The following is a 27,073-nucleotide window of genomic DNA, read 5'->3' as shown; positions in this document are numbered from 1 at the left end:
CCCCCAAAAATAAGCATTTTTTTTTTGAATACCATAAACTGCTTCTGTTTGGGGCCTAAATTCTAGAGCAGTGTTAAGCAGATTGTGGTCCCTAGAGCAGCCTCATCAGCGGCACTTGGCAGCTAGTTAGAAATACAAACTCCTGGGCCATACTCCAGACTCACTTCATTGGAAAGTGTGAGAGTGGCGCTCAGGAATCTGTCTTAACAAACCCTCCAGGTGATTCTGATGCACACTCAAGTTGGAGAGTCAGTTTTTGACTTTGCCTCCATTTGTGAAAATATGGATGACAGTACCCATTATAGATATTTCATAGCATTGCTGTGCTAATATTCAATATAGTTTCTTGACTATTTTAAAGACCTTCAAAAATCTAAAAGATGTCCAAAAAATGTAAGATAAGCCTAATATTTTATCATCTCCTTTTGCATTATTTGGCGGTATAATAGGCATTAACTTTTAAAATTATCCTTAGCATCACTGAGAAAGAAAAAGGTCGTCATCTTTCAATTTGTGTGTGTGCAAATGATCGTTAGTGAAGAAGTCTGCAGCATGACTCTGTGAGCCTGGCTGAAGTCTTGACATGCCTGTTCCCTTCATTGTGCTTGTAGGGCCTGGTTACTGTAGAAGATGAGCAGGCGTGGATGGCGTCCTATAAATACGTGGGTGCTACCACTAACATCCATCCCTATCTGTCCACAATGATCAACTATGCACAGCCCGTGAAATTTCAAGGTTTCCATGTCGCTGAAGGTAACACCACAGGTTAAATGCGGTTGCCTTTTTTGTCTGCTTTTCTGCTGTTATGCTGATGAGCTCTGATCTGACTTGTTGTGTTGGGATTTTCTTTTCTGGACATGAGGCTGCTCACCTCACCTTGTTTTTGTTTGACAGACCATAACGTAACCACATGTTTTGGGCATGCAGTAGCATTCCCTCCGTTATCCACAGGGTGGCTCTGAGAGACTGTGGATTTGTTAGCACTCAAAGCATGTAGCCTCTTGCATTTTAGATATACTTTCATTTAGACCTCTTTTAATCAAAAGCTGGTCTCCAAAAATGTATAAAGTGTTTTTAAACTTTCCATAATCATTTCTGGGCTGGAGAACCCATCCTCCTCCTCCTCCTCCTCCTCATCATCAAATATGCATATTTCAGGGATGGCTGTGTGTGGCAGTTGGTGTATACATAATTTGTTTAATGACTCCAAATTTAATTCATCACACTTTTTTTTTTAAGTCAGCTGTCTCCATCCCCAGGACATTAATGAAAGTAGGAGCTGCTGATATGATAATGGCACACCTGCCTCCAAAGCCTCATGGTTCAGGGTGTAATTATATTTATTGCCTGTCTTTCTGGGAGGGTTGATGGCAGGGTTTCTGAGTGCATCTTTTTTTTCTTTACAGAACGCAATATTCATTATAACATGTCTTCTTTTAATGAGTCAGTCGGTCTAGGCTACCTGAAGACACATGCGATTGAATTTGTGAAGTATCCTTGTGTGTTAAGTGGAATGAGTGGTTGGTGCACATTTGGTTTGGTGGGAGTCTCTAAAGTAGATAAATGGTTCATATATAATTGTAGTTGTAGAGCTAATAAAATAATATGTGTGAAAGACCACAGCAGCTGTGAAAATCTGCCCAAATGAGAATTGTTGTTATCATCCACACAGTGAACTGTAGTTTTTCTCTGAAGCATCATTTACAAATGTGAATTTGCTCCCTCTTGTCTGCGTGTTTATCATTGTTGGTCTAGACCTTTGTTGTTTTAGCTCTTTGTTGTTTATTTATGCTGCCAGAATATTCTTTTTTCCATTCTCCTTAATAAGTTACACAGTTATAACAAACGACAAATGAGTCGTATTTACCCCAAGGGAGGCCGAGTCGATTCCAGTAATTACATGCCTCAGATTTTCTGGAACGCTGGCTGCCAGATGGTTTCACTGAACTATCAAACCCCAGGTAGGAATTGATGTCCAGTGACCTCGAATTCCACGAGAACACTTTGACAGGATGGTGCCAAGAGTAGCCATCGGTTGGCTGTGGGCATTTTTTAAAGAAAGCAGACATATGGCAAAACAACATGTTGTTGGATTTACATAATGGCGAGAAATTAAAAACTCAAAGCAATAAAACAATGGTAGAAGGAAATATATTTTGATTTAAATTGAATTTCCTTTTGAAAATACCATGACTAATCTGTTAAACATTGCCCCCCATTCCAAAATATTTCTAATTTTTCTTCCTTTGGATCAAACTTATCTTCATTTCCAGAAACAGAATTAAATGAGAAGAATTTGAGTATCTGTGTACAATAACTATGATTCATTTTTCCCTTGGAAAGTACCCTTCCCACTGTTAACATTCAGCAGATGTCAGCAACACAGTGGCACCACACCATAAAAGCGCAGAAATTGTGGAGCAGACTTTGCTAAAATGGTGTGGAAGGAGTTACATTTTCTTAGAGGTACTAATTTATAACTTGGTCCTCCAAAGTGTCCTCAAAGGCAGATTTCCAATATATAATGATTTTTTTTTTCCTGCAAGGAGAGAAGTCAATTTTTATGAACGCATAAAACATTTTGTAAAGTTTTCATGGTTTGCTTGGAAAGTAGGAGAGGCCATGCAGAACCCTTTGGGAGCTGCAGTGACAGCCATCAACATATCACTAGGTCTGGTAAAGGATCCTAAGAGCCCAGGGGCACAATTTTAAGATTACAGATAGGAAAATAATGGGCTCTGGTAGCTTATCTAAAACAGGTGAGAAATACGCCACAAAAATCTATTCACTTTCTATGGTTAGTTCCGAGAATAGTCCTTAAAATTAATAAAACAAAACAAAACAGAAAACCCTTTTCTTGTTCAGTTCTTTGCTATATCAGGGTACCTTCCATGTTTCCCAATTTGGGAATATTTTCCTTTTCTAGACCATCCACCATCCTTTGAGAATCTCTATCCACCTTGCTCCCTATTGTCTAGACTGATTGTAAGTTCCTTTGACTTTCATCCTTTTGGCATGAATGTGAACTGCTAACATTCCTCACCCCTTGGTAGAGCCTCCTCCAGAACCACCAGTGTCCCCCTCAGTCCTTGCTCCACTAAACCAAAACCGGGTACCAGTACCATCCCAGAGTGTTTCTAGCAGAGACAAACTAAACAAAGAGGCACTTATTTTACTTACTTAAAAAAGGGGTCAAGTTGTGTTCTCAGTTGTCAGTGAGTCCGTTGTAGGGATTAAATGATCCCAGAGGAGTTTATTCACTAGGTCAGCTTATGTCTTATTCCATAGTGTTAGATTTCACCACAACATTTTGAAGAAGGAAAAAATCCATCAGCTTACCCATTTCTTTTGCTGATGAGAAGAAAGAAGATTGTGTCTGCCTGCAAGAGAAAAGTCATAAGCCATGTCCTGCCAGTGTAGACCCCACTAGAAGAATTCTCCCCAAGTCACCAATTTTTACATGATACTTGTCTAGTTTATTTTTTATTCTTTTTAATCGAGTTTTATATTCACATGACCCTACTGGGTATCTCCAGCGTACCCTTCCTCTGGGGTCAGAAGGCACATCCTCTCCAACTGTATCAGGTTGGACATCTGCACTCAACACTAATTGAACAATCGTATGACTCATATATTGAATCCAATTGTTAAAGCAATTCTAGCATGATCTTTGTGAGAACACATTTTATGTTTAATTTATATTAAAGATGAGATCATTTCAGCCTGAAGACAGTTGTATGCTCTAAACAGACCCAGAAGTACCTTGTAGTGTTAAAAAGGACCTTTCGGCCTAGGATCGGTATCTGGTTTCCAATGTTTAAAATTACCCCGTCATGATCTTCTTTGTCCAGGGACACAAGATACTAAATTATTTTTGTCTCTTGACAGATTTAGCGATGCAATTGAATCAGGGAAAATTTGAGTATAATGGATCCTGCGGGTGAGTAATGTGATTTAAACTGTTGTCACCGTGTTCCAGAACCCCATACTACAGCTATAATGAAACCGTGTCGTTTTTAGTTAGGGGCTGCTGAATTTAAGCTGAGTTTGAGGGATGGGACAGAAATGAATGAAATCCCCAGATAGATTATATTTGCAAATATACATTCTTCATCTACCCCAGTTTTAGTAAGCAGACTTTTTTAAAAAAAATTAACCCCAAGATAAGCATTTATCATATACAGTTTAATTCTCTCACTTTAAATTCAACAGGGCAGGTTTTTATAGCTATAACAAATAATGATCCCTGCTCATTTGGACATTAACTGGAGACATAGACATAAAATATATATATTTTACCTATGACAAGTAGAGGAATGAAGTTGATTTAATATATAATGAAGTTACGAGTGTCAAGTTGAATTTAATAACAGTTAGGAAGAAAGCTTTATCTTCTCTTGATTGTTTCGTGTGTCTTGTAAATAGAAGAAAATAATGCTATGGATGTTGTTCTAGTTTACTTAAATAGCATTCTTTAAAGTGTGAACTGAGTAGTGAAATAGGAAATGTTAATTCCGCTGAAATGCTGAACGTTTAAATGAAAATATGAAGTTAAAATTCTATAGAGATGAAAGAAACCGTATGGCCATTTTTTCTCCATGCGTCTGTTAATGTTATTACCCTCTTCAGGTAAATAATCCCAAACCACTAGGCAAAGGCCTCTAAATTAACTGAGCAGAGTACCATCCTATCCCAACAATGCTAGTCTTGGGGAGTTGTTGGCCTCCCTGGGTGGATGTCTAATTTTCATCACTAAAAACAGCCAGTCAAGGTAAAATTTTTCAGCAGTTGCAGATTCAAAGTGCACGCTCCCTCCTCTTCCTGCCTGCCAGATGGTTCTCTGCCAGCGTAACTACACACATGGGTGACGACGGCCCTGCGACCCGAATCACCCGCCATGCACATCACTGGAGGATACACTGCATTTTCCTCTGCTGTGCGTTCTGAAAGAAATAAAAAATGTACACCTTAACTAATACAATGTTACGTCTCAATTCGATCTCAATAAAACTGGGGAAAAACAAATAAAAACTATGTGGTTTAAAAGAAAACAGCCAAATACACATTTTAGAATTTTTTTAAAGCTGTTTTGTTATTTAATGCCAAGTGTTCATAACAGGAGATTGTGCACGTAAATTGGTGGATAGACGCCCAGCCGTGGGCTCAGGCAGCGAGGCCCCAGGGGACAGCTGTGGGGTGGAGAGAAAAGCCTTTGGCTTGATTCTGAAGCCCGGATTGGAGCCCCAGCTCCTCTGCATGCTGGCCTTGTTGCCCTGGGCAGGTGTGTGCGATGCTGAACCTCGATTTTCTGCTTGATGAAATGAAGGCAGTAACAGCTATCAGCATCACTCGAGTTCGTCCTGATGCCACAGTAAGGATGAACAGGAATGTGTATGAAAGTACTGCCTAAGCTGCAAGTTTCTATGAAAAGTGAGGTTTAAGAAAAGCTTAAGACCTTATGGTCAGTCACACACGGACACCAGGCAAGATGACTGAGCACTCTGTTCAAACCAGGCCTTTAAGGAATCCGGGGAGACCGCCCAGCCCTCACGGTTCATACCAGCCATGTCAGGCCTGACTGTGCGTCCCCCTCGGAACCTTCGCTGTGGCCAGGACACTAAAGGAGCCTTTCCATTCTTGCCTCAGCAGCCTGATGGCTGAGACTGGCACAGGGAGGGTAATTGTTTCCAGGTAAAAGAGGTCCCGACAGGAGTTGTATGCGTTCGTTATGTTTCTTTTCAGGAGTTTTCGTTTTGCCATAGTTCGCATGCTCAGCGTCTTACTTTCTGCACCATTGTTTGTTTTGAAATATCTTCACAAACAAGGACAGTGCTACGTTAGCCTGAATTCTGTGCTGATGTGCTCCAAGCGAAAGCCTGAGTCCCACCAGAGGGACTAAAAAACGTGATGTTCAGTGGAGCAGCCCAACTGTAAGAGGCATTGACAGTATTGTTCAGAGTCTCGTGTCTCCCTCTTCCCTCCACCTTTTCCCCATGCTCAGCCTGGAGGCAAAGCTTGTCACCGACAGGGAAAAGAGAAGAAATCTTTCTCACCTGTGTGCTCTGTGACCCTCGGTGACAGAGGAGTGGTAGCTGGTAGATACGGGGCTAGCCACACAGGACGTGTTCCCACGGAGCAAGGGCATCCAGGGAGCTCTATGGTTTTCACTGCGTTGCCCTAGTCATTCTCCCACCCACTTGCAGGGGCATTTAAAAAAATCTGTGGACTCTGTGTGAGGGCTGCATTTCTATAAAGAGGCGTTCTGTGCCTTTCAGGCCTATGGTGGCAAATGATAGCTATTTTATACAGAACATCGGTGTGCAGAGCGCTCATACACCCCTCGAATTTAGCAACAGTAACCAAACGTCAGAAACCTACCTGGGAATCCTTGTCTGCTCTGTGGGCCAATCTTTTGGGAGATCACACCATTCAGCCCAGGAAGTGTGATATTTACCAGGAAAGTGAGCAGTAGTTTATAACAGGCTTGTTTTTAATGATGGAAAAATGGGAGGCATTTCTGTAATTCCTAAGGAAATGAAATAGAGCAACTTAATTTCTCAAGTCTTTTTAGACTTTCAGAAGAAATTGGATGATTGATATCAAAATAGTATGATGTTTTATGATTCAAAGATGCACACTTTTGTAACTTTCTCAAATTGAAATGTGTCTTAAAATCCATACATCTTGTGGTTATAATTAGCAGCCATTTTGCTTTCTTGCTGGTAAATAAATAATGGGGTCTTGAACACTTGATGGCACCTTAGGGGTGATGAAATAAGATGTACTTCCCTATAACTCTACCCTCTAATTCTTATGGCTCCTGTCCACCTCCCTGGCTGAGGGCCTTCTTCTCTCTCTCCCTTGCCTTCCGAGGCTCTACAAGTTTCCCTTGGAAACCTCCACTTGCCATTGGCTTTGGCTTATGCACACATCCACCACACAGACCTGGATGCTTGGAATGAATTCATTTCCTGTACCAAAGAACACCAGGCAGGACCAGCTACATAGTTTGCAAGGCCCAATGCAAAATGAAAACAAAGGGCTCATTGTTCATAAATTATTAAGAACATCAAAACAGGGGCTGGCCTGGTGCCACAGTGGTTAAGTGCACACATTCTGTTTCGGTGGCTGGGGTTCGCTGGTTCCGATCCCGGGTACGGACATGGCACTACTTGGCATGCCATGCTGTGGTAGGCGTCCCACATATAAAGTAGAGGAAGATGGGCATAGATGTTAGCTCAGGGCCAGTCTTCCTCAGCGAAAAGAGGAGGATTGGCAGCAGTTAGCTCAGGGCTAATCTTCCTCAAAAAAAAAAAGGAATATCAAAACAGTGGCTGGGAGTATTAGATCAAGCATGGAGCCTTTCTCAGTTTGGGGTCCTATGCAGCTGCACAGGTCCCATACCCATAAAACCAGCTCTGGCACTGGGCTCCGGCTTCAGCTTCCCCACAGATGCCTGGAGCCCCTGGACCTGCACAGCCATCCAGGCTGTCCCCAGTCTCTGCAGCATCCACAGGCCACCTCAGGCCCAGAACAGTCACTCCTTCAAGACACGTTGGCTAAGTGTCAGCCCCGAGCCAGGGCTTACCTTGTGGTCCTGTCAAACTTCTACATGTTCTCTTCTATTTTTTAAGTATATAAAATGAACACGTGACACTGAAGGCTTCCTGCTTTAGAGCATTAGGTTTCTTGTCCTTTTCCCTTGGTATTTCTTATTTTAGATCAATTCACTCTTTCACAGATTAGTTTTCTTCCTAAGCACTTATGAAAGCAGGGAATACAGAAGAATGTTTTTGACACCACGACATCATCAATACCGCATTTCTCTATTTTTGGTGAGAAGGGGCTCCCGACCCTTCAGAAATGACTGAGGGGGCTGGGGAATGCTGAATCTTTGGACAGCCACCCCCCAAGGAGATTCTGGACTGGAAAGATGCCTATAGTCCTACAAGAATCCCAGAGTCCCCACCTTTCTCAGGAGGCAGAATCCCTCATTTGACACAGCTGGACTCCAAATGCTTCTCCTCTTGTGAAAGCCAGAACCATCATCTGTTCCCTCCCCTTACAGCCGATGACTGATACTTTGCCAGACCAAGCTGGTAGGCTTTCCTTGGAGAAGTGTGTGTAGCATTGTCATTATTCACCTGCTTTCCATCCTCAGTCTTGAGCTTTTCCTATGTCATATTTTCCAGTGGCTGGCACTAGCCACAAAAAAAGATCCCACTCTAAAACTGTGTGAATGTAGAAGACAATATCTTCTATGCAGTTGGAGAGCTTTTATATAAATATTTTGGGTTGCATTCTCTTGGAGACAGGTGAATGTTCAAAATCATCTTTAATATTTGCACAATTCTGTAAACTCTCTATGTCCTTGATGTAAAAATCAGTGTTGTCCCTCAGAGGTGCTTTATTGATGATTCCATCCAAGTCAAATGTGGGGTTATTTTTTAACACTTTTTGCTCAGACTTAGAATATAGCAAAGAATGGCAACTTTGTCAAAACCAAAAAACATCACTGTAAACTTTAAGGAAAAATATCATGCCTCAGGATTCCTTTTTGGTTGATTTTAAAAGATAGTAATAAATTTGACATCATCTAGTGTTGAAATTAGTAAAAGTTAGGCTACTAAGGAATATGAAAGATTTGATCCCCCCAATTTTGATGCTATTACATTTAAAAGCAAACCTATAGTTTTGGGGAAAGTACTTTTATTTTCCTCTATATACTATTCATATTAATGTGGAATTTTTCTATCTATGCTTATAGTTATTTCTAACAATAAAAAACTATTTTTTTAGAGAGATAAAGTTCTTTGACACAAGTTTCAGGAAAGTTATGGAATCTGGTTGAGGTATGATTTTGTGACTATACCCAGTGGGCATAAGGGGCAGACATTGTGTAGTTGGGGCCAATTTAAAAACATTTTCATCACCTCAAAAAAGAAATCTCATACCCTTTAAGTTATCACCTCCCAATATCCCCTGCCCCCCACCCCAGCCTCAAGCAATTGCTCTTCTACTCTCTCTCACTATATATTTGCCTATTCTGCACATTTCATATAAATGGATTCATATAATATGTGGTCTTTTGTGACTGGCTTCTTTCACTTAGCGTAATGTTTTCAAGGTTCATCCATGCTGTAGAATCTATCAGTACTTTTTATTTCTTTTTGTTGCTGAATAATTTTCCGTTGTCTGGATATACCACATGTTGTCTATCCATTCATCTGTTGACCGGACATCTGAATTGTTTCTATCTTTTGGTTATTACAAATAATGCTGCTATGAACATTCATGTACAAGTTTTTGTGTGTACATATGTTTTCACTTTTCTTGGGTATATAACTAAGAGTGGACTTGCAGGATCATATGGCAACTCTATGTTTAACTGTTTGAGGAACTCCATGCTGTTTTCCAAAGTGGCTGCATCATTTTACATTCCCACCAGCAAGGTCTAAGGATTCCAGTTTCTCCATATCCTTGTCAACACTTCCTATTATCTGACTTTTTTATTATAGCCATCCTAGTGTATGTATAGTGGTATCTCATTGTGGTTCTGATTTGCATTTCTCTGATGACTAAAGATACTAAGCATCTTTTCAAGCGCTCATTGGCCATTTGTGTATCTTATTTGAAGAACTGTCTATTCAGATCATTTGCCCATTTTTTAACTGGGTTATTTGTTCTTTATATATTCTAGATACAAGTCTCTTATCAGATGTATGATTTGCAAATATTTTTTCCCATTCTGTGGCTTGTCTTTCTGTATTCTTGATAGTATTCTTTGCAGCATGAAAGTTTTTATGATGAAGTCTCAAGTTTATCTATTTTTTCTCTTGTTGCTTGTGCTTTTGGTATTATATAGAAGAATCCGTTGCCAAATCTTGTCACTAAGATTTATCCCTATGTTTTCTTCTAAGCGTTTTATAGTTATAGCTTTTACATTTAGTTGTTTGATCCATTTTGAGTTAATTTTTGTTTGTGATGTAAGGAAAGGGTTCCGTTTTATTCTTTTGCATGTGGCTGTCTAGCACTCCTAGCACCATTTGTTTAAAAGACTATTCTTTTTTTTGAGGAAGATTAGCCCTGAGCTAACTACTGCCAATCCTCCTCTTTTTGCTGAGGAAGACTGGCCCTGAGCTAACATCCATGCCCGTCTTCCTCTACTTTATATGTGGGACGCCTACCTTAGCATGGCTTTTGCCAAGCAGTGCCGTGTCCGTACCCGGAATCCGAACTGACGAACCCCGGGCAGCCGAGACGCGGAATATGCACACTTAACCACTGCACCACCAGGCCGGCCCCAAAAGACTATTCTTTACCTCACTGAAAGGTCTTGGCATCCTTGTCAAAAATCAATTGACCATAGATACATGAATTTATTTCTGGTCTCCCAATTCTGTCTCATTGATTTATATGTTTATCTTTTTCCAGTACCACACTGTTTTGGTTACTCTTGCTTTGTAGAAAGTTTTGAAATTGAGAAACGTGAGACCTCCAACTTTGTTCTTCTTTTTAAAGATTATTTTGACTGTTCTTGGTCCTCAAGTTTCCATATAAATTTTAAAATCAGCTTTGCAGTTTCTACAAGGAAGCCAGCTGAGATTTTAATAGCTATTGCGTTGAATCTTTGTGTCAATTTAGGGAATAGTGCCATCTTAATGATATTTAGTCTTCTGATCTGTAAACACAAGATGTCTTTCCATTTATTTAAATCTTCTTTAATTTCTTTCAACAATGTTTTATAGTTTTCAAAGTATATGCACTCACTTTAAAAAAATGTATTCCTAAGTATTTTATTCTTTTCAGTGCTATTATAAATGGAGTTGTTTTCTTTTTTTTTTTTTTTAAAGATTTTATTTTTTACTTTTTCTCCCCAAAGCCCCCCAGTACATAGTTGTATATTCTTTGTTGTGGGTCCTTCTAGTTGTGGCATGTGGGACGCTGCCTCAGCGTGGTTTAATGCGCAGTGCCATGTCCGCACCCAGGATTCGAACCAACGAAACACTGGGCCGCCTGCAGCGGAGCACGCGAACTTAACCACTCGGCCACGGGGCCAGCCCCAATGGAGTTGTTTTCTTAATTCCATTTTTGGTTTGTTTGTTAGTGGTGTATAGAAATAAAATTGATTTTGTCTGTTTATTTTGTATCTTGAAACCCCGCTGAACTCATTTTTTTAGTTCTGATAGCTTTTTAGTGGATTCCTTAGGATTTTCTATATACAAGATTATGCCATCTGCAAATGGAAATAGTTTTACTTCTTTCCAATCTGGATACCTTTTCTTTTATTTTCTTGCCTAATTACCATGGCTAGAAATAATTGCATCTTTATTTTCACCAACCTCTAACTGAAATTCCCCATTTCCTTTGACTGTGAACGTAGACAACAGCCCACAGTAATACTAGTGGTACCTGTGACTCTGACACCAGTATGTCACAGATATTTTCATATCTCATTACTGTTGTTACAGATCTCTCAAAATATTTTTTTGCACTTTGAAACTATGGTAATTGTCAAATTTGCCATTAGATCTCATAATTTAATGCATTAATTAAAACACATAAAGAAGTAAAATGTTTTCCATATTTTGATAACTATAGCCCATGTAATTGGTTTTTCATTGTTTTCTTTGTATTTTACTGTATGCACATAAGAAAAATGTCTAAAGAGGTCCACGGCATAAATAAATTCAAGAGAAGATGACAGTATCGAAAGTCCTGGGTGTCACTGAGCCTGGCATCTGGAGAACATTTCTTCTTCCCTGCTCCTCTTTAGGATTATTGATGGGCATGGATATTCCCTTCAGTCCTTAGAATCCTCTGCCTAAAAGCCTAGCTCCTAAGTTAGAGATGGGGAAAAAGAAGTATTCAGTGTCTCAGAGAGTGACTGTTTTAGTCTTTGTAAAATCAACTAATAAAATTGCTCCTATGCTTTGTCCCACCAGGTACCTTCTCAAACCAGATTTCATGAGACGACCCGATCGAACATTTGATCCCTTCTCTGAAACTCCTGTCGATGGGGTCATTGCAGCCACTTGCTCAGTGCAGGTAAGGCTCCTGCTCCTCACAGAACAGTATAAACATGTATGCTGATGGTTTGGAAAAGTCTTAAGAAATCACTATTAAAATATTTAATGTCAAGTTGCAAGATCCATGTGTTGCTCTCAACTTTGACTTAAAATTCCCCCTTTTTTCTTGAGATACAATTTGTTTTTCGCTAGTAGAGTTAACTACTTTTAGTGAAAGACGTCAGATGAAAAAAGTACCTACTAGAGGATGTGGGACAACAGGACTCTCATTCATTGATAGTGGGACTGCAAAATGGGACAGCCACTTGGGAAGACAGTTTAGCAGTTTCTTACAAAACTCACCATGCTTTTACCATATGATCCAGCAATAATGCCCCTTGGTATTTACCCAAATGAATTGAAAACTTATGTCCCCAGTGAAACCTACACAGGATGTTGGTAGCAGCTTTATCATAATTGCCAAAATTTGGAAACAACCAAGATGCCCTTCAGTAGGTGAATGGATAAATAAACTCTGGTACCTCCAGACAATGGAATCTTATTTAGTGCTAAAAAGAAATGAGCACTCAAGTCCTGAAAAGACATGGAGGAAACTGAAAGGTACATTACTAAGTGAAAGAAGCCAATCTGAAAAAGCTGCATACTGTATGAGTCCAACTATATGACATTCTGGAAAAAGACAAAACTATGGAGACACTAAAAAAAGATCAGAGGTTACGAGGAGGAGGGATGAATAGGCAGAATACAGAGGATTTTAGGGCAGTGAAACTATTCTGTATGACACTACATGGTGGATACATGTCATTATACATTTGTCCAAATCCATAGAATATACAGCACTAGGAGTAAATGCTTATGTAAACTGTGGACTTCGGGTGATAATGATATTTCACTGTAGCTTCATCATTTGTAGTGAATGAACCATTGTGGTGCAAGATACCCACAGTCGGGGAGACTGAGGCTGGAGAAAGTGAGAACTCTACTTTCTGTTCAGTTTTACTATGAACCTAAAATTGCTAAACCTAAAATTGCTGTAGAAAACTAAGTTTACTAGTGAAAAAAAAAACCCTACTATATGATTCCGCTTATACAAAATTCTAGAAAATGCGAACTAATATATAGTGACAGAAAGTAAATCTGGTTTCCTCTAGATAGGGATGGAGGAAAGGATGGATTATAAAAGGGCACAAAGAAACTTTGAGGGGGATGGAAATGTTTGTTGTCTTAATTGCGGTGATAGTTTCACAGATGTGCTCATGTGTTAGAACGGATCTTGTACATTTTAATAGGTACAGTTTATTGTATGTTAGTTATATCTCAAAAAACTGTTTCAAAATTATTAGCTATTAGAGAATGTGAGAAAAAACCTAATAAATGGCTACAGTCATTTGGAAAGTAAATAAAAAAGTCTCTGTAGCTTTATAATAGATGGAATTTAATGCTAGTCTTTACAAAAAATAATACTGTCATCATAGCTGACCAGTGTCAATATTATTAAAGAATAACAGGCACATTTTAGCAATTGCTTTTCTTTCTGTGTGTCTCTTTTCAAGACTTTTAAAAGAATTAAGTAAAAGTATGGTATGACAATTTTGGAGCTATGAAGGCGTCCTAGGGCATATTTGAACCTATCACTTCATTTCGTAGATGTGACCAGTTAGGTGAAATGAAGATGCTGTGGATACTACTTCTCTGTATTATATGATTTATATATATTTCCCTCTTTCTTTTTCTAGACAGTTATCAAAGGTAGAACCTCTGCCTGGAAGAGTTTTTTGCATATGGTTGTCACTCAATGATGTTTTAGTTTAAATAAGGAATGAATACATTGTTTCCATAGAGAATAAAATTTCTAAAGATGAACAGAGAATTTCTTCCACATTATTCTCTGCAACTGACTATTACAGAGACTTCACTTCTCTCTCATCTTATTTCTGTGATGCTGCAGGTCATATCAGGTCAGTTCTTGTCAGACAAGAAAATTGGCACATATGTAGAAGTTGACATGTATGGGTTGCCCACGGACACTATACGTAAGGAGTTCCGAACTCGCATGGTGATGAACAATGGACTCAATCCAGTTTACAATGAAGAATCATTTGTATTTCGGAAGGTAGGACATTTTCAATGTGTCAGACTCACTCTGTTAACTTGGGAGCCACATTTTAGTGCATAGACACTGTGTGATATGGGGACAGTTATTCACCCCAAAGTGTCTTCTTTTTCCCTTCTTCTATTGGATAAGTTCTGTAGCTGTCGTATGATTGTTGTTTCTGTTTGTCCCTGTTCTCCTTTGGGCTCTCCTTTCCTCCTTGGAGGAACCCACCTCCTACATGGCAACACCCAAGTTCCAGGTTTGTGGTCTACTTAGGATGTGTCCTCATTGGTGGTCATCCTACATTGGGGAGTTCTTCCCTGTCCTGGCAGCAGCTAGGAACTCGCACTGTTCCTTTAGCCACGAGGACAGGGAGGATGTTGCACCAAAAACTAAGGCCAATAAATGTTCTTAAATGGGTCAGTGTTATTGTCCTGTGCCTCCCGTAAGTGTGGTACCTGTTGCTACCCACAGATTCTATGCTTCATGTGCTGTTTTTGGGTTTTTTCCCCCAGTACTATATATACCTTGATCCTAAGACCAATCACAGTCATTCTCTCTACTGATGCAGTTTTTTATCTTGTAGTCATTTTTTCTCTTTGTTTCTCTTTTGTGAGTTGAAGAGGTATTGAAAAATCCATGCATTGGCAGTACTGTCTCCAAGAATATCTGTTTTTCTCTCTCAATTGTTCTATTATCCTGACCAAAATGGTTTTTTGCGTCTCTAGGCACAGGTTTTCCAGGTGTTTCTGTGCCATTTGTATGTCATGCAACACAGATAATTGGCTTCTTATCTTAACAAAAATAGGGATTATCGACTTCAGAATAGGCTAACTGGTTTACAGAAACCAGATTACAGAAGATCAGTGTAGTTCAAGCCATTTTGAAATTTAGGCTCTCCCTGTGATGTGAATTCTGTGATCCAGGCAACACCCCCCAGTGTCACCTTCTGTTCTACATCAGAATATAGAATACACAGCTGTGGCTTGTCTTTTTTTCCTGCCAGGCTTTTCCAATTTGTTATAGTGGATCTGTTGTCAGTATGACCAGTGTTCTTTAGCATAATGAATGATCCCTATACCCATCTCTAGAAATTCAGCAAGTTGACTCCAGGCATTCTTTGTTTTTGATGAGTAAGGAAATATCAGACTTGGTTTTTACCTGTGATATTACTGCCCCCAGAAGCAGGATGCAATTCTGGGTCCTTCACTGTTCTGCAGAAGTTAAATTGCCTTTCATTCATTGATACCGAATCTCTTAACTTTGTTTTTTTCCTGTTATCATTTCTGTTCTTTGAGCTAATCTCACAAAGTAAGTCTTCTTTCATTACATGAGGAACAAAGAGTGACTGATGTTGGCTGAAGATGAGCCCAGAGCTAACATCTGTGTCAGTCTTCCTCCACTTTATATGTGGGTCACTACCACAGCACGGCTGACAAACGGTATTGTTCTGTACCCAGGATCCAAACCTGTGAACCCCAGCCACCAAAGTGGAACACGCTGAACTTAACCACTATGCCACAGGGTCAGCCCTGATTCCTCCTTTTCATCTGCATGAAGTTGGAATTAAATTATAACCTCCAGGCACAAATGGGCAACCAATCCATTGTCTAGCTTTAGACACAGTACACAAATCAACCAAGGTGTCTTGGTTTGTCTTACTCAGTGAAAAGGCTTTCCCAATTCAAAACATTGGATTTTCTTTTGTCATGTTGCTATTTCATGTCTGAATTAGGGATTCTGCTATCTGAGCTCAGATTCTCTGTCCATTTATTCATTTTGGGGATGACAAGAGTAGATATCTTGGGTATATGTTATGTTTCTAGCTGCCCCATCTTACTCTATTTAATATTCCAAAATATCTTAAAAACTGAGGAGTGCAAGAAAAAGGGAGAGTCCAAATTTAAATGTAAATTGTCTTTTATACATGAGTGTTTCTTCAAAGGTACTTTCCATATTCTTAAAAACAGGCCGAGCTCGATATCAGAGGCAGCCCACATAGTAGACAGATCACAGGATTAGAAGTCAAGAGCCTGATTCCCATGCCCAGTGTCACTATCTTTGAGATTAAGGAAAGTCACCTTATTTCTCAAGGTTTCCTTTTGCTCATCCATTACATGGGTGAGGATGGGGAAAGATGACAAAGGATCAACTAGTTATCTTTCACATCCATTCCATCTAAAGTTTTCAATGAGGCGATTTCCAGGAAACCTGTTCAACTGCCTTTCCCAATGGCTTTGGCACTGTTGCTTATACAGTGCACTTTAGGAATGTAAATTGATCGTGAGCTTATTTTCACCATAAAGGAGGAGTGAAGAGGAGTGTGGATATGGTCCAGGTTCCTAGAGATACAGTTCTTGGGAGCTGTATTCCAAAAATCAATGAAAAGCACCATTTTTTGTTTGCAGGTAATCCTCCCTGACCTGGCAGTCTTGAGAATAGCAGTGTATGATGACAACAACAGGCTGATTGGCCAGAGGATTCTTCCACTGGATGGCCTCCAAGCAGGTTATCGGCACATATCCCTTCGAAATGAGGGAAATAAACCACTATCACTGCCAACGATTTTCTGCAATATTGTTCTTAAAACATATGTGCCTGATGGATTTGGAGGTAAGTTAAACATTTGGGTACAGAAAATGATATATATGTATATGAGGTCCTAGTTTACAAGATTATACAGTATTTCACCAGTGGTTAAAAATAAGCCTGATCCTGGGGCTGGCCCCTTGGCCAAGTGGTTAAGTTCGCACGCTCCACTGCAGGTGGCCCAGTGTTTCGTTGGTTCGAATCCTGGGCACGGACATGGCACTGCTCATCAAACCACGCTGAAGCAGCGTCCCATATGCCACAACTAGAAGGACCCACAACGAAGAATATACAACTATGTACCGGACGGCTTTGGGGAGAAAAAGGAAAAAATAAAATCTTAAAAAATAAATAAATAAATAAGCCTATTCCTGCCACTGCTGTCAACCCTTGTAGCCTCAAAGAAATCAAGAATAAATAATAACCTCAGGTTTCCTCATAAGAAATGAAAGAGCAAGACTATACTATCATTAAGATTCTTTCTTATTTTAAAATACTATAGTTTTATGTTGTTTATCAATTTTTACAAATATGTTTGTGAAGGATATACTTAATACCATCATTCAAAGGGGGGAAAGGACATAAATAATGTGGAACTGTAGATATCAATTGGTATCATTAAAAGATTTAAATTGATCTCACCTATCAACATGCCTGGATTTTCTTCCAAATCCACAATAGAGTTCAGTTTCACAAAAAGTCCCAGTCATCAGTCCACAGAAGACAACCTTTGGTTTTACTAAGGTAACCAATGGGAGGAATCAAAAGCCGGACCAATCATAAGAGAGTTTGCTTAAACCCAAACATATTAACTTTTTATAACCCCCACCTAAGGCAAGACACTTAAAAGAAAACAAAGATCCTCTATATTCCCAGAGTCTCTGGAGCCATGAGGAAACACTACAGCAGAGTGATTGTGTCAAATTAACCAAGGGTTCAAATTCTAACTCTTCACTGCTGGCTGGGTGACCTTGGGACAGTGACCTAACCTCTCAAGCCCCTCATTTCCTGGCCTTCACAACGTTCTTGTGAAGTGATCACCATTACAGTATATGACATAGCAAGGCTCAAAAATGTGTACACACATGTGTGTGTGGCTATAGATACAGATATCATTTCTGTATGGTACTAAAACATATCACAGTTTTGTTGGGGGAATTTGGGGTTGTTTTGTTGTTTGTTTTTGATAATGTTAGTTTAATTTAATAATTGTTTGTTTTTCATAATGCTTCTCTGGAAGGCAGATATTCTGCAACTAATCCTCAACTTTAGCCACTTGATTGCAGGTTCAAAAAGTAAAGTAAGCCATAAAGATTTTTCACTCACAAAATACAGAGGAAAGACTCCTTCCTCTTTCTCCTTTGTTTTTCATAAAAAAAGGAAGCCCATTAGAAGCTACATCGTACAGTAGCAGATATAAGAGCCCAGAAAAGAGGCTAGGAGGGGCGCTGTGAAGCTGGGTAAGTGGATCAGAAAAAAGACAGGAGACCTGCAGTGTGTGTCGGAGCACGTGATGGCCTTGAGCCATCAGCAGATGAATTAAATCATGTTCCACCTACTTGAGCTTAGAAAGCAGGCAGTATCCAAAACCTAACACATTTTAGAAAAAGTTCTATAAACAAATACGGCGGAAGACTTAAAAGTTTTGCCTCTGTGTGGGTTACTTTTCAAATGAAACTCTGTAATTCATTCCAGGGAAATGGGCTATTGGAATAGAAAAGGGAAAGAAATAGTTTGTTAAGCTCTTACTTTGGGTCAAGCACTTTATATAGAGTCCAGAAATAGGACATTGTTCAGAATGGATGTGGCCATATGTGGGTTTATGCTCAAGAAATACCTATATTTATAATGTAGCTTATTACCAGTGTCACTACTTATATACATATTGATTCAAATTAATCTCTTTTTTTTTAAAGATTTTATTTTTTTCCTTTTTCTCCCCAAAGCCCCCCAGTACATAGTTGTATATTCTTAGTTGTGGGTCCTTCTGGTTGTGGCATGTAGGATGCCGCCTCAGCATGGCTCGATGAGTGGGGCTGTGTCCGCACCCAGGATTCGATCCAAGGAAACACTGGGCTGCCTGCAGCGGAGCGTGCGAACTTAACCACTCAGCCACTCAAATTAACCTCTTTAAAAATAGTCTTGCCAGTATTCTTTCCTAACATGTCATTGTAATCGCTTACTTTTGTGTGTGTGTGTGAAGAAGATTGGTAAGCTAACATCTGTTGCCAGTCTTCCTCTTTTGCTTGAGGAATGTTGTCTGAGCTAACATCTGTGGTAATCTTCCTCTATTTTATATGGGATGCTGCCACAGTGTGGCTTGACAAGCGGTGCTAGGTCTGCGCCCAAGATCCGAACCTGCGAACCCCAGGTTGCTGAAGCGGAGTGCATAAACTTAAACACTGTGCCACTGGGCCAGCCCCTGTAATTGCTTACTTTTTATCAGAAGCATTTGAAATTTCTGTATTGCATTATCATTGATGGGATTCTGAAATTGATGTCTTAACTTCAGTGTTGACATTCAAAGATGGTTTATTCAGAATTCTCTAGTCATTTCTTTTATATGTGAAGAAACTGAGGGCAGACATTATAAGAGTTTATTTAAGGACTTACCTGAAGATAACAAAATAAGAATATAAGAACTGTCTTTTTCCAGGTTTCTGATCTTCTTTACAGCCTCTTCACTTACACAATGTGTTCATATTTCATCTGCTTAACTAACTTACCACATTCAGATCTGAACATTTATGGGCTCAACCAGTGCAGTGGAGAATCTGTAGAGTCCCTATTCCCTAGCACATTGGTGTTCTTTGTTGATTCTATAGGAAAAGTTCAAAATGAAACTCTGCATCATTGCACTCCAGCATTTTCTAGGGGAAAAAAAGAAAGCTGTCAATATACATCATCAGGTTTTTATGTGGCTAAAGAAGGATAATAGGGATTCATTCATTCATTCCACAAATACATTTAGCAGATTCTATGCTGTAAAAGGTAAAGAAGCTACAGTATATATCAGAGTGAGATTCTGACAGCACAAGAATGAAAGAAGGGTCGTCCGTAAATCCACTGCCCAGAGAGAACTCCATTAAACCATATTGGTTCCTTTACGTCCAATCTCATTTCTTCTATTATGTTTTTAATTCAGTTGGATCTTACTGTACATACTCATTACTTCAGAGAGTTAATCTCTCCCCCTCCCCCCACTTAATGGAGAATATTTTCCCATGTCATCAAATATTTTTATTGGCTGCATGGAATTCCATTTTACTTATGCCATAATTTATTATTGGTAAATGTTGAAGTCATTTCCATTTTTGTTTCTTGAAAACAATATTATGTCTAAGCTTTGGAAATATTGATAATCGTTTCCTGAAGATGGATTCTTGGAAGTGGATTTGTTGCATCAAGGAGTGTATACATGTTTAAAGCTGTAGATACAGATTGCCAAATAACCCATCAGCAGCGTATGAGATAGAACTTTTGTTAACTTTTACTAGTTTAATCAGTAAAAACAGAATTTCATTGGTGTATTCATTTAAAGATTTTTTCTCAAAGGAAAAGGTGTGTTTAACAATTATTATTTAGTACCTACTCTGTGAATGACCTGGGAAAGAGATGTAAAGTTAAAGAAGTCATGTACATTTACCCTCAAGAATTTTCCAACTTTGTACACTTATACATATACATAAGCCAGGTATATGCATATACATAAATAAGTGTAACCTTTATATAAATGCCCAAGGTGTCGTAAGCCAGAGGGTGTTTGAAGCATTGAACTAAGGAGTGATTAATCGGAGTGGGGCTGAGGGAGACTTCAATAGCTCTTGGGGCCTTGAAAGATGAATAATACATCACAGCAGAGAGGTAGACAGGCTTTCTCTCCAGCCAGGAAAGCAGCCCAGGCCACGGCCTTGATAAGGAAAGTGCCAGCTGGACTTATTTATGCATTTTGAGGAAGCTGAAACAGGGTATTTGGTGCTAAAACGGAAAAGATCTGGTGCGTGTTTGAGGGTGCATCCTCAAAGACTAGTGTTACTCAGCAAGAAGAGTGTGCTGTTCCTGTTGAATAATTTTGGCATCACATCTTAAGGAAAATATCCACCTTTTCAAGTCACTAAGTAATTTGGTAAATTATATCTTCTTAGCTTTTTTCTTTCTTTCTTTTTAAAAAGATTGGCACGTGAGCTAACAACTGTTGCCAATCTTCTTTTTTTGTTTTTCTTTATTCTTCTCCCCAAATCCCCCCGGTACATAGTTGCATATTTTAGTTGTGGGTACTTCTAGTTGTGGCATGTGGGATGCTGCCTCAGCATGGTCTGATGAGTGGTGCCATGTCCACGCCCAGGATCCAGACTGGTAAAACCCTGGGCCGCTGAAGCAGAGCATGCAAACTTAACCACTGGGCCACGGGGCCGGCCCCTCTTTTTAGCTTTGTAGGGGGGTCAGTTCATCCAAAATCACTCCGCAAGTTACAGAATTAAGACCTCTTATACCTGACGAAGTTAATTAAGTCCCAACTTTTATAGTTCACCAATTACTTAACTTAGCAACTATTTATTTCTTTAATCAGATTGTTGAATGCAAAAGAATTTTTTTAAGTCTGTGCTGTAATGCCATACAGCATTATTAGTGTTAAAAAGATGAAAAACAGCCTAAGTCCATCAATAGGGACTGGTTAAATATGTTATAGCCATTCTATAGAATACTATGCACCAATTGAAAATACTGACTTGGATCTCAGTGTTTAGACACAGGAGGAGGACAGTGATCTGCAGCTGAGAGAAAAAGCAAATTGCAAGACAATCTCATTATTATTTACAAAGACCCTTAACTATCTGTTTACACTTGTACATAAAGTGCATAGGAAAAATTCTAGAAGGATATACACCCAACTTTAATAGTAGATACTCTCTGAGAGTGGAGGTGAGGGTTTGGTGGAACTAGCCCGCTGCACTGGGTAACTTCCAAGAACATCACTGTCCAATATGGCGGGACTCCACTTACTGCTTCTGGGTTGTTTAAATTTAAGTAAGCATATATAACTTCTGTAAATTTTAAAAAAAATTATACTTTGCCCTATTTTTCTGTAACAGCAAGGTAATATGAAAATAGCAGATGGAAGAATGTTAAAAATATGTATTTATTTTGAATTTAGAAAAACTAAAGCAGCATATTATCCTGCCACCTAGATAATTCTTGACAACATTTTAAAATAAAAACACGAATATCTTAAAACAGTGGAAGGTTATAAAACAAAGCATATTTGTGTATATATAAGTAAATATGTATATACATAAATATAAAGTTTATGTGTATAAATGTGCGTCTATACATATCTCCTTTTTAAGTGAACCAAATGAGGTAATATAATACACTCTGTTCTAAGCTTTGCTTCTTTACATAATATATCATGGAGACCATTTCATGTCAATGCATACAGGGCTTTTAATTCTTTTTAAAGGTTATATAATATTCCATTATATGTATATTCCACTATCTCTTTATGCAGCCCTTTGGGTTCTATCAGTATGTACTCCCACACAGTGAATATGAGGCTCCCTATTCTCACTCACCATGGCCAATTCTGGATTCTAAAAAATTCTTAATTTTTTCCAGGAATGGTAGTAAAAATGATATCTCATCATTTCAATTTGCATAATTACAAGTATGAGTCACATTGAGCATATTTCATGTGTTTCTTGGTCGCTCGTATTCCTTTTCCTTAAAAATACACACTAGTACCCTTTGTTTTTTTAAATTGAGTTGTTCCTCTTTTTCTTAAGTAATTGTTTAAATCAAATTTTATTACTCATTAGATCTCTCTCTAATAATTTCAAAGGTGGTCTCAGTACATTTCAACGTCTAGATAAAGTTCTATGACTGTAGTGGTTGGGGATTCAAAGACTGTCTATTTTTCTTGGCCTGATGGATGCTATTTCACTGAGGCCACGTAGCAGATATGTAAGAACGCTGGCTGGAGCCCCACAGCTCACTGGTTGGCCGTCCTTGTATGAGTTATTCGTAGCATTTTACATTTTAGTGTCCTCATTGCAGCTGAAGGATGACAGCAGTCCCCACCTCATAAATGAAGATCAAATGAACTCTTAGAGTAAATGGTACCTGACCATAGCAACCCCTCCATTAAGTGTTTTAATTTTTATTTATTATTTTTTTGTGAGGAAGAATGGCCCTGAGCTAACATCTGCTGCCAGTCTTCCTCTGTCTTATGTAGGACACCGCAACAGTGGGACTTGACGAGCGGTGCTAGGTCCATTACCAGGATCCCAACCCGCGAACCCTGGGCCACAAAGTGGAGTACTACACCACTGGGCCGGCCCCTATTTTCAACTACTTTTAACAAGCTAAAGAAAAATCCATTGGTTATATTTTCTTCTTAACTTACCCTTTCGTTTGCTGCAGTAAATTATTTTGTAACAAGCAATTAATTATCCTAAGAAGAATCTCTTAATCGTGTGCCTACTAAGAAGGTTCAGAATTCTAATGCACTTAGTAATGTTACCATGATTGTATTTAAGCACCAACCACTCTGTATTGTATGTCATTTTTAAATATATTTTAAGTCTCAGTGATGTCAGGAGGGTGGCATCGTTTTATAGAAACAAGAAAAATGTCCCTAAGAGGCTTTTCCAAGTCAAGACAGTTCCTTAGGAGGGCCTGGGCATTTACAGGAGCTGCTGGTCCCTTATTCATTAAGGTTCTGTGCTGTGAGGTCAGCATATAATGATGAGTCCCTGCTGATGAGACGATTCGGTACTTTGGCAATTGCTCATAATTACTTCCTTCTTCTCACATATGGCATTCTTTGGAAGCCTTGAACTCTGTTCCTTCCCACATGAGATAGATCTAGAGCCAGTGCTTTCTCCCTGACCCTCTTCCACTCCTGTCAGTTCTCTGGTTTCCTTCCTTGCCCCTCAGGAGACAGAGGCAGGGAATTTTAGTGCAACTACTCCTTGTTACCACAGTGTAACTCCCAAGACACACAAAGAAGTAACAGAGCAAGGATGGCTCCCAGAGCTTCTGAACTCTTCGTAAATCATCCTATTCCTAAGTGGCCTAGATGTAAAATATCTCTGGGCTGAAGAACAGAGATGAAGTCTCTAAACTCTCAGAAATTTTGACATGAAGAAATGTTAACAGTGAGGAGAGGGATGACTAGGGATGAATCAAGAAGCCTCAGTTTAATTTTTTCAATATTATTTTTCTACTGAGCATAGAGTGAAACAGCCCTGTCTATTACTCATGCTCATACACAAAAGACAAGATCTGGGTTGGGTGCTAAGGTACGTTCTTCCTTTGTCGAATCCAGTGAGACTCAGCGTACAGGCTGTCTTTGCTGCTTTATCTGAAGGTGCAAACACCGTTGTCAGCGGCACTTACCCCTCACTGTGCTTTATCACTACACGTCAGCCACTGCGGGGGTGACGGAAAACAGTTCCAAAGCTGATGACAATTAAACAAGTGTCAGTGTTTCTCTTTTCCCACCCACTGTTGCTTTGATGGGTTTTATCATTTATATTTCTTTTATGATTACTGACTGGTCGGGAGGAGAACAACTAAGAGTTGATGCTGTGCTTCCAGAATGTATGGCGCATCAGCAGTATATTTAAATGTCGCTCCGAGTTGTGTTTCATAAGCTTCTTGATGCTTGTTCCTTGAGCTGTGCTTCTCACTGCTTCTGTAACTGTAGATTTTGTCTTCTCTTCTGCAGCTAGGCTATTTGACATAAGCAAAGTTGAAGTGGCCCTTTGTTTATTTGCCCACTTCCCCTTTCCACCTCCCTTGTGATTAAAGATAGATCACGGGGGGAGGGTTCACTCTGCCCAGCATCTGCACAGGGTTGCTTTGCAAAGATAGTTGGCCGTTTCTTACATCAGGTAGTTCCAGAGGAGGAACACCCTTAATTAAGATGCCATTCCTGGAGTGTGGTCTCAGGATTTCCTGATACAATTTAAAGTTGTTCCATTTTGTCCTCTCCTTCGTGGGTGCTAAAACGCCTTATTCTCTCTATCAAATATTTGTTGAAAAACTAATTTGCATAGCAGTGTTATCCATTTTTGTGGCATCTTTTGAACTGCAGAAAATATTAGTAAGAAGACCAAAAAGAAAAGCTCTGGAGGGAAAGGGGGCAGGATGGATCATGGTGAAATACCTTGGGAATTGCTAGGCTAAGGGAATTTCAACAGGCCCTTTATTGCATAGTTCCTTGAGACATACTGTGGAGCCCAAGAAGAGGGGGAGACATGAGCATTTCCCGATCTTATTCGACCACAGGATCTTTTTGCCCTGAGCACCCAATGTATCTTCCAACATCCTAGGAAATGCAGTTTGGGAAATGCTTAATCACGTGGTAGAAGCTGGAAGAGCTAATCCAAAATCATAGTTAAGGGATTTGTTGATCTTTCTTAGCATCACTTTGCAGCCAGTAGGGGACATGTATTTTTCTGCTGCCTTTACCTCTTGATGAGGTAGAAACAGTAGAATGTGGACCGAGAGGGAAGCCAGGAGTGAGGACATTGGGGGCTCTACGTGACCTGGTCGGAGCTCATCAACGAGGCACCAAGATCAAGTGCCTTGAAAAGCAGTGATTAAACAAACAAGCAAACAAACCAAAAACAAGAGTTCTCCTGAAAAAGCCACTAAGTGAATGTGTAGAATTCTGTACTAAGGAATCACTATCTCCTTTTCAGTTCTTGAGGATGCCTAAATTGATGCTTTCAACTCTGTATAGAAGTGGCTGGTGGGAGGGAGGGAGGGGAAAAACAGAATATACATGGAAAGTCTTCATTAGGAGAGACCCGGCCTTTTGGAAATGGCACTAAACCCCAAAATAGATGATATTTTTTAAAAATACAAATAAGTAAAACTTCCATTAAGTCCAGAAGAAAGAAGCAAGTGAGAAAAAGCAAACTGCTTTGTTTTTTTTTAAAAAAAAAGAAAGATTCCAGTGCCTGTGCCATAGCCTCCAAGTATCTAGGAAACTTTAGCTCCCCCTGGCGGGTTCCGTAGAGTCAGAGCCTGCTGTTCCAGGTGGCCAGACCCTAGACAGGCCTGCTTACACCAGTCAATGAGGATCAGCCTTTAAAATCCATTCTTGCCCAGTAGTTTGTCCTGTGAAATGCTGAACTGCGGGGGACATAGCCAGACATAGTGTTCCCCCAATACGAGGGAAGAAGCCCCATAAAATATCAGATTGGCACTAAAGAAAGATGCCGGGTTTACTTGAATATGCAAAACTTTGGCCATGAATATGCCAGATTTATTTAGCTATTTCTTGAAACCTTTTTTTCTGGGCTGAGGCAAGGAAAAAATAACATTAGAGTTATACAAGTATATGGAGGTATTAGATATTTGAGGTATCGCTTCTCATTCTCTGATGATACATTATTTTAGGTGTGGTTATTAGAAATCAGTTTCCTTCTTTGATATATGCTGCATGTTGAATAAAGAAACTGATTTGTGTGTGTGAATATATGTGTGTATGTGTGTATATGTCTGTGTGTATACAAAGTATATATTTAAAACTCAGGTGTATATGCCTCTGGCCAGAAGAGAAACTGAGTTACAATAGAAAAATTATCTAAAAGAGGCCAGGAAAGGCCTTGGCTCCCCAATCTTGAGCCCTTTTGTCCTTTGCTGAACAGTTTTGGTGGAACTGTGCCAAGTGGCCAGTTGCCGCCCTCTGCATTGATCTTGCTGCAGAATGAACACCTGCCACCATGGCAAAATTATGTGCCCTCCAAGTATCCAACTTATTATTCAAAAGTGCCAGGAATAAAACACCTGTTTCAAATAACCTGCTAACCTATGCCTTGTCCAAGGCCATTAGCCATTTCATAATCTCCTTTTTGTCCCATGTGATTTAATTTGAAAAAGCCATACTTATTTTTGGTGTAATTTGGTTGCCATTTGGTCAAGAATGCTCTTGTATTATTATTGAAGTCTGTTATATTGTTTATTGTAAATTTTTTAAAAGTATATGTAACTACAAATAAGACATCTCATTAAAATTCTAGTGATAAGGCAGAATTTCAGGATCTGGGAATGTAATTCCCCAGCAGTTTCTAGAATTGTTAATGTTGGTAATTGAGGATGGATTTAAGTAATGATATTTATCCAACTAATGGATAAATCTGCAGCATCTTATTTTGATGTGTAATTTAGGCTACATCTATGTATTCCTGCAGCAGATGGCTGACAATAACATCTCAGCCAGTTTGTCCATGTCATCCAAAACAATATATGACCTAGTTTACATATTGTTTTGTAACTATACGTTAGAAAATATAGAACATAAATTCTAGGTCAGAATTATGTATAATCAGCCCTTGTGGCTGAAACT

General features: G+C 39.3%; 1 protein-coding gene across 17 annotated transcripts in view; it reads left to right on the top strand.

The window, feature by feature from the left end:
• The window catches only part of PLCB4 (phospholipase C beta 4), a 388,953-nt gene that overhangs the window by 323,040 nt on the left and 38,840 nt on the right, over positions 1-27,073 (top strand). For all 17 annotated transcript variants that reach the window (XM_070587877.1, XM_070587870.1, XM_070587869.1 and 14 more), the window contains 7 exons: positions 612-753; positions 1,407-1,491; positions 1,837-1,961; positions 3,889-3,940; positions 11,946-12,048; positions 13,978-14,142; positions 16,533-16,737. In XM_070587877.1, coding sequence (XP_070443978.1) covers positions 612-753; positions 1,407-1,491; positions 1,837-1,961; positions 3,889-3,940; positions 11,946-12,048; positions 13,978-14,142; positions 16,533-16,737 — 877 coding nt within the window. The remainder of the gene's footprint in view (positions 1-611; positions 754-1,406; positions 1,492-1,836; positions 1,962-3,888; positions 3,941-11,945; positions 12,049-13,977; positions 14,143-16,532; positions 16,738-27,073) is intronic.

The sequence above is a fragment of the Equus przewalskii genome, chromosome 21 (assembly GCF_037783145.1).
Source record: "Equus przewalskii isolate Varuska chromosome 21, EquPr2, whole genome shotgun sequence".
In the NCBI taxonomy this organism is placed as follows: Eukaryota; Metazoa; Chordata; class Mammalia; order Perissodactyla; family Equidae; genus Equus; species Equus przewalskii.
This window is presented reverse-complemented; position numbering and strand designations above follow the sequence as displayed.